The 9201-nt window shown below is 33.5% G+C and overlaps 1 protein-coding gene across 1 annotated transcript; it reads right to left on the bottom strand.

The window, feature by feature from the left end:
* Nucleotides 1–4057: 4057 nt before the first annotated feature.
* On the bottom strand, nt 4058–6813 carry LOC119834498 (leucine-rich repeat-containing protein 24). The gene has a single exon (XM_038358884.1). It carries the CDS (start codon nt 6528–6530, stop codon nt 4590–4592), a length of 1941 nt encoding a protein of 646 aa, XP_038214812.1. The 5' UTR covers nt 6531–6813; the 3' UTR covers nt 4058–4589.
* Between the last annotated feature and the right edge of the window lie 2388 nt (nt 6814–9201).

Consider the following 9201-nt stretch of genomic DNA (forward strand, 5'->3'; position numbering starts at 1 on the left):
TCACGTAATACGTTCGTCAAGAAATAGAAATTGTTTTTAATAAATTATAAATAGTTTATTCGTTTGACAAATGTGGGTGTATATCACTTTTAATGCATTTCAAAGTGTTCTGACACTGAGTGCCACTTACCACAGCGTTCAAAATTCTCTCCCTTTGACTTAAAATTAAATAACAGTTAAAATTTCTTGACCACGATTTTATCATTTTTAAGACATTTTACCGAGGCTGGCCGTGGAATACATTATGAATATAAAAATCCAGGGACAAAGAAGATCTTTAGGTCCAAGTTTTATAAGTACTTGGCACAAATTTGTGCCTATTGTGCCAACTATCGCGAAGGTATACAATTAAAGTGAATGCTTTCAAATTGGAATAACTGTCAATGTCCTATTTAATTGAGCCAACTTGTAATTAACGTGAAGACAAAAGTAAAAACGAGGCGAAACTAATGACGTGAGCAACGTCAAATACAAATGGACCTAGCTTGTTGCCAACTGTTTGAAGTTGTCATTTAACAGCTTCTTAACTTTTTACTGACTGTAAATTAAACAACGCTAATAATGAAATATCACTGTTTTAGACTGATTAACGAAGTTTGTATGTATGTATGTTACTCGGTTTTAAATGTCGTATCTACTAGATGTAAAATATACAACTCAAAAATAACAATTTATATATACAACCTATCTATTTATTCATTTTAACGTAATTTTCACACGACAAAACATTGCTTCGGGCAAGTAACCTACTTGTCCAATGCAACAGTTACTCAAAAACTAAGAGCCAATATATCAGACATTTTATTATTTCTTAATCCTATATCTCTGTTTGGATAACGTCGGATAACTATTATTATTACTAGGTTATATGTACCCCAATACTTAAAAAAACGTAATTATTAAAGTAATCGTAAATGTATAGAATATGGAGGTTACAGTTTGTACAATAAAATGATGCCAAGCAGGTAGGCGTAATGCTAGTTGTTTCTAAAGTGCGTCAAACATTTGCAATGGTTGATGCTCACAAACAACATCCTCTCTCTTTTAAGTTAAGTCGATAGAAAGTAGCCGAGAACAAAGAAAGCGTTAAATGTGTATACGATAAAGTAATTACCTTTACAGTTTACGCACAAGCTTACATAATTATAGATAGATAGATAGATAGATAGATAAAAAGTTTATTAAACTTTTTATTATTGAAATTTATAATCCGCTAAGAATTTACGTTTGTTTCGGTTTGGCACTGACAATATTTATGAGACATCCACTGATTCTGATAAAATTTTCCACAAAAATTGTAATCGAATTGCATTTTAGATAATTCATTTGCAACAAAAAAATAAAATACCATATTAAACATATATTTCATTTTATTAATAGCACTATTTTTTAATTTTTAAACATTTGAAAAATATAAAATAGATAACTAATTCGACCATGATGCAGAACCTACGCCTTTCGCCATAACGGTGGGACGCCTTACGACACGGACGGACATAATTGATTTTTTCCCTTTCCTATTTCGAAATGTTTAAAATACCATGTAAAAATTTCACTGATTTCACTCTTACTTTAAATATGTCAAGTAGGTATACCTCAGGGGTTTATTGGCACGGAACCAAGATAGATAAACAAATAGTGATGCACGGCGTGACAATTACATTATCCTTTTCATATAATAATTTTTTACAATAAACTAAACGTAACGTTGTTACAATAAACTAAATTACGGCACATTTTGTTGTCTTTACTAAGGAACAGGTTGGTTCAAAGAAAAGTAGCTTTTATAATGTTATTCAATATTTAGAACCGTGGATACAAAAAATTATTTTTTATAAATAATTGTAGTTTCAGCCTATTCCAAACTCAATGTTCCATTGTTCCATTAATATTACGTATACATCAAAACTATTATTTGTAATGAATATACATAGTATATGATAATTTTTAATATCTTTTTTCTTACGAAAGTAAACATTGTTGACTTGCTCAGGCCTACGTACCTATGTATACTAGATAAGGTATGCAACCAACCACTAGATATATATACTTAATCATTTCTATTTATACAAAAAATAAGGCATATTTTCGCATAGGACATAATTAAAATTGTGTGAATAACTATTTAAATGTGCTTAAATGTACGAATTTGCTTGAAACCCGTAAATGAAAGGAAATTAAGATTAACTCTACCATGAATCAGGATCCGGCCTCCTCATAATGAAGTTTTTGGAAATGAGTTTATTTTGATTTGAATTATAACGAAACATCAAGTGAACAACTTAAAATTATCAAATATCTAATTGATATAGTATAGGTAAGTATGTATGTATTGAAAGCTACGTGGAGAATAATTTTAGCCTTCAATTTAATAAAAAATGGGAACTTTGAGCCGGTATATGTTCTATTTAGTAATACATAAAATTGCACACAATATGGGAATACTTCATTAAAAAATGAAATTCAAAATTATCAAGAAAATAATAAATAAAGAGTTATAGAGAAATAAATAAGACCTTTATCCATTATGTTTCTATATGTCATGTAACGTATTTTTAAGGTTCATGTAAAACGTATAGCAAAACCTTAAGAAAATGTGACGTATGAATTGTTGAGAGCTTCTATTGTCAAGCCAAAACATTTTTATTTTCTGGGGAATGTCTCAGAATATAAAAAGAAAGCGCAAAGCAACCGGACAATAACGATGCAAACTAAATTTGCCGAGCATTTAAAATATAAAATTCTACGTTATTTACAGATACAAAATTAACATTGATTAACAACGCCAAACGCTCCATTGTAACTTAATAATTGTGAGAAAATATTTAATCATTCACTTCGCTAGCGCAAAAAGTTTTGAGTTTATTACAACAAAAAAGAACGTATCTGATGTTTAGTTAGATTTCTCTTTATTTGACCACCAACTTCAAGCTTCATAGCGGACGCCATTGAACCCGTTTAGGGTTCGGTTCTAATAAAAAACTAAATTGAGCGGAAATGAAATAACGTTAACCGGTTTTTCTTCGGAGCCTTCGAAGTTAAGATTCCTGTCCTTATGTTTTGAAATAAAAACCGAAGGTCTTAGTCTGGTAAAATACAAAGGCTTAAATTATTAAATTATAAATATATATGTATATATTATTCGATGATTCGTCCATTATATTTTACGATAACGCATGTGATAAAGCTGACAAAATATAGGTAACTTTTTTGATATGTAGGTGTACATCCGTAATCATGGTGTTGGAATGTGGTTTGGAACTACAATAGTTGTCCCACTCTTATACAAACCTTATTTAAACTACACGTTGAATTATACCAAAATATGTATGAGTTGAAGAAATTTCATTCAATGTTCATGTACATTAAATAAATCTAAGATAATAATTCTGAAGTTATTTCAACATCTGGCCTTACAAATTGCAATTAATGTTGTATTAAAACATTAAAACCAGTTTCATATACCTACAATGTTAGTACATAGAGCGGATGTCTTATCTCAGGACCGGCTATAGCTGTTCTCCGCTGTAAGCAAACCTAAACTTTAAAAACTATTAGATGAAACATAAAATAATTAACCTATAATACAAAGACATTTTGTGATTTTTTTTTGTAATTTATAGAACCAATTTATATGGAATCCAAAAATTTTAAAACATAAGAGCATTACTAAATCTATTTTGATTTTCTTTATTTTTAATAACAGCAAAAGAAACAGTGTAAATTACATTTTATAAGTGATACTATATAGATAGTAAATAGATTTTTGAAAATTTTATTAAAGCAAATTATAAATATATTAAAAATAATTCAAAGATTTTACGTTCACTGCGCTATCTTGCCCACCGCATAGAGTGCTTATCTATAGCTCCACTTCCGGTGTCAATGTCTTTAAAGCTTTGGCTTAGAATTACGAACAAAAAACTCAATACATATTCTTTCGAAGTATTGTGTTATGTTTTATTATGTTCATATTTATTTTTAGTTTTGTAAGTGTTTTTGTGAATTGATAAAATGATTTAGGTTTTCTATATAAGGATGTGAAAATATAAAGTCATTTAAATTTTACAATCGCCTGTTTATTCCTTCCCATGTTTTATTTCTATAAATTTCATATTTTTTTACATAAAATATTCACATACATTAACTTACACCGATTAACATTCATCGTGCATTACATTAATACATATTCATAGTTATATTTATACCTTCTGTAACATTAGAGGGAAAACTTCTTTGGATACTTTGTTATTGTGAACTTCTTACCACAACATTAATTACGCATTTATGCAACATCTATTTAAATATAAACATTCAGGATACAATATCAATAATCATTAAGTATATTATTTATTTGGCGATCATAATATTTAATACCTTTCCGTATCACATTACAATTTACACTTACTTCCTTCATCTAATCAGTCGTGGACCCAATGCATCCGGATCCAATTTAACTTTCCACTACCTAGTTTTTTAAATAAATTATATAATACAAAATCTATATTACTGATAACATATACAATTATTTACATTTTGACTCATAGTTACAAATATATTTGTATATTTAATACGTTGTGCTAATAGTTCTAAACATCAGTTGCACAGCCATCTTGAAAGCTCTCTTCTGATGGCCTAGTTATAGTTAGCACTCTTTTTAAGGCCGATACTGGAGGAAGTACGGGAGGGGCACGTTGCCAAACACGTAACGTTCGAGCTGAACCTACCGGTAATCCATAGTCAGGGGGATAAGGAGCGTCTCCCGATGTCGCAGGCACTGCTGTTAAAGCATGCGATCTCGGAAACGTTCGACTCGTATATCCAAGTTCTTCTTGAGAACCATTCACGCTACTATTTTCAATTATAGGAGTTCGATCATTATAATATGCTGGTATGGCAGAACTAACTGCACGGGCTAGATTATTTGCCTGGTTCATTTTAATCTGGTCCCATAGCCCAGACGGATAAAGAGAATCTGATGCTTCACGTGCATATTCACCGCTACCAGGACGTGCTGCGCTATCTGGTCTTGTGTCATTTATAAGATCAGGATCAATACCTCCAGAAATCGTTGGAGAGACTGCTATTGTTCCTCCTGTGGTGACAATACTACCTCGACCGTCGTAATGGTTTGTCGTATAAGGAATATCATTTGATCGAGGTGGTTTCATAACTGAATTACATTTTTGATCATCATAATTAGGAGATTCTTGTCTATTCGCCAAGACTGCTACGTGCGGTCTATCAGTTACAGTTGGATGCACTTCATTTCCAGATACTACTCGATCTAAGGTATTTGGTGTTTTACTCTCACATACTGGTGTTGGCCGAAATCTAACAAACATAATAAGTAAACCCAATGAAATAACGATAACTACTAAGAATAATGCCGCCCCCAAACTAGCAATTTGAGCGCTGCCTAAAGACGCCATTCCAGCTGCCATCTGAGTGACGTGGACTGTAAAATTTGCCTCGGCACTCCCGCCTTTATTGTCTGCGACACAATAAAACTCCGATGAGTCCGACTCTTGTGTATTAGTCAAAACTAGAGACGATTTCTTTTTAATATCACCGGCTTCATAAATATATATTCTTTGGTGGGAATTGAAATGACTTCCATTTTGCAATAGTCGACCATTCCAATACCAATTAATGTTCGCACTTGGCACAGCTTCCGTTTTACACACAACGGTCGTATTTTCACCAACAGTGGCTTCTACGTGTCTGCTGATGGGTAAAATTTCTGGCTTACAAGCAAATTCGTCTAGCGACAGATCTGAAAAAGCTTTTTCTGCTAATCTAGGCGGTGACGCACAGGATGGACTTGAAAATAACTTATGATTTGATAGCCACATTTTAAGGTCTCGTAGGCGACAATCGCAAATCCATGGGTTGTCGGATAAATCGATTACCCTTAATTTGTCAAGCTTTTCCAGAGAGCTTAACGGCAAATCTCGAAGGTTGTTTCCATTTAACTTTAAGGATTCTAGCGAATGTAAGTTTCTAAACACGTCAGCTGCTATATCTCTGATTTCACATCGTGATAGGTCAAGTTTGACTGCGCTGCCAAGGTTACTGAGAGCGTCAGAATGAATTTTTAAAATAGGATTATTTGATAAGGTGAGATCCCTTAGAAATGGAGCATCTTTAAAACTACTAGAAGGTATTTGTGTTAGCAAATTATTTGAAAGGTCCAATTCTACTAAATTGGTCAGACCTTTAAACGCTCGGTCATTTATTTGACCTATATTACAGCTTCTTAAATACACTCTTTGTAAGTTTACAAGTCCCGTTCTTGCAAAAGCCTCCTGTGGAAGTATTTGCAAATTGTTTCCCGAAAGGTCGAGCACTTGAGTAGCTGGGTCGACAGGTTCGGGCACAGTGATTAGAGCCCGATCCACACACTCCACAGTTTGTTTACCACCCTTCCATTTACACACACATACAGCAGGACACGATCCAGGGGGCGCAAAAGCAGCCGAAATTGTTTTCGACATAATCACAGTCACAACCACTATTAACCACTTCATTTTGATTTATTTAAAAATCCCACCATAAATCATTCTTTAAACGTTTTTATTCACTAAACTTATCACTGTTTAATTAAAATCCTGAAGGTCCAAAACTTAGATACCTAATGTACAGATATCGTATAAAACCGTATCACATCACTACTCGTGAAAGTTGGTGAGCGCCGCATCACGACACAATGCGCTCTCACGAAGGTTGTGAATCAACTGAGAGGGAGGTATCGTCTAAGTAAAACGCGCTACACGCATGCGCGCCGATAGCACCCCACGCCCCGCTCTGCGGCTTATCCACGGCCACTGAGTTGAGTAGCCATACTCACCGTGTTGAAAGAATTCCAAAAGTGTAATTTTCTACCTGGCTGTGACCGCGGCCGACAATCCCACTCGCCAGACCGTCACGTTCATTCATAAATACCTGAGTCTGTGTGGCTGTCGGTGGGAGCGATAGTTACAATAAAGAGCGAGAATGTAACAATGCTACGCTAGGTCCGTTTAGATGCAAACCGTTTCAATTGTTATGCTGTTCACATTTTTTTTATTCAACTCACGTCGAGGCCTTACCTTCAGGTAGAAAACTAATTATCAATAATGTATAAGGACAGCAGGTAACAACAAACGGCACAGGATGTGACACAATACACACTTTTAGGCTGTTTCATTCACAATATTCTTGAAAGGAATTTATTTTGTTAATTTGAGGACACGATGGGATTTCTCGGTAAATATACAGTAGGTTTGGATGCATATTCAAAAATTTAAATATATTCAATGCGCCAGCAAATTTATATGTTCCCTGATATTAAATAGTTTTCCAGGACGCTAATTATATTTATGATAATGTTCTAAATATTCTAAGTATTATATTACTTATAAATAATACTAATATGGAACATATAAATTTGCTGGCGCATTGAATATATTTACATTTTTCGAGTACTTAAAATTATACATACAGTTATTAGAAAAACAATGCACCGGGCTAAGGCACGCGGCTGGCACGCTCTGCCATGTGCCATCGCTATGTTAACCGTCAGCTGTCCATGCACCTGGATAGGCTGACTCGTGGCGAATACCTATCATCCAGATGGCATATTAGTACGGCTTCCATCATTACCGCCACTTAGAAAAACAACAATGGCATAGTATCTACTCCGCCGAAACTAAATGCTACAAAAACTTCACCAACTGCATTACATTAATGTTTAAAAAAGCAAACTGAAATCAATTAAATACAAAAATAAACTAAAACACTTGGACGATCTCATAGCTGTTTGGATGATCGTTATAACAACAACCATTGAAGAAAACGGAAGCAGAATAATAAACTGAATCATTTATCGGTATTGTGAATTCGGATTTTTAAACATAAAACTCAAACCATTTGCAAGAAGCGTAAATTAAATCGTACATTTGCATTTCAGGAAAATTAAACTGTGTAGAATTATTATTTAAATCTGCCATACGTATTGTCTTAAGCTATTAAATGAGTAAAGCGTCAACAATATAATTAACAAACGGGCACAGGCGTCCCAATTTAATGCTTATGAGCTAGTTCCGGCGGTCACCGCTCGCGACAATGCCCATTATCCTCGAAACTTAATCTTTGCTTTTTAAGGAAGTCTTAATTAACTGCAGCAAACGTTATACTATATATTTAGTTATGAATGGAGATTTTGGATCACTGTTTGAATAAACATACAACTACTGTGCAAATTCTACCTTTAATGAAAAGTTATACTTTTATTTTGTGTTGGGTAATAACTTTCAATCGAAAACAAAAACTAATTCGATGTCAGAGATTTAGAATGAAGTTTTATCTTATCGCTGGCTATAAATAAAATGTGAACCTCGTGCACCAATTTATTTGTTTGTTTTTACCAACGAGCGGCTGATACTGATCTTTGTAGACGTTGAAATCCCATTAATTAACAGCCGGAGAGCACAAACCCAAATGCACACCGATTGCATTCTAAGGTGTTGTGAATAATCTAAATAAGGACATTTAAGATTAGCCCAACTGTTCGAATGGAAAACTGACTGACCGATACGATCAGCTACGGCGCCACTATATGGATAAAAAAATATAACCATAGACTATGGGCCTCATACAAATGCTTTTAAATATCGAGGTAGTGGCATTCCCTAGAACGGAACTCATCCATCTTCCTGACCATTAAAGTATCATGATCGATAGAGTATAATATAAAATATACAAGTGAAGGTAATGCATAAATTATACAAAAGTACTACTCTCTCACGCTACTTTTCTCTCGAAAATAAAGCGGTGCTAATGAATCTTGCTGGGCTTTGATGCATTCTCTAAGGATACAAAAATTCGAACAAATTGCGTGCAAATAAATACTCTAACCTATTTATGTTATATTATACTATTCTTTAACATAAAGCCTCCAACAGTATATAGTTTGCAGATACTGTACTTTGACTGATCTATTATTTATGATTAACTATTATTAATCAATTGATGGAATGACATGACAGATAACGGAAGGATGAACGCACTAAAGTATCTATTTTAAATATAAATAATAGTTATATACACGCGATAATTTAAATTCGACGCCAGATTCCAGATTCGCGCAAAATATATTATACTAATTACAGCGGTTCAGAACTCACACTAAAGTCAAGCTAATATTTAATAACTTTTAAT

This window comes from Zerene cesonia, chromosome 19 (assembly GCF_012273895.1).
Source record: "Zerene cesonia ecotype Mississippi chromosome 19, Zerene_cesonia_1.1, whole genome shotgun sequence".
Classification (NCBI taxonomy): Eukaryota; Metazoa; Arthropoda; class Insecta; order Lepidoptera; family Pieridae; genus Zerene; species Zerene cesonia.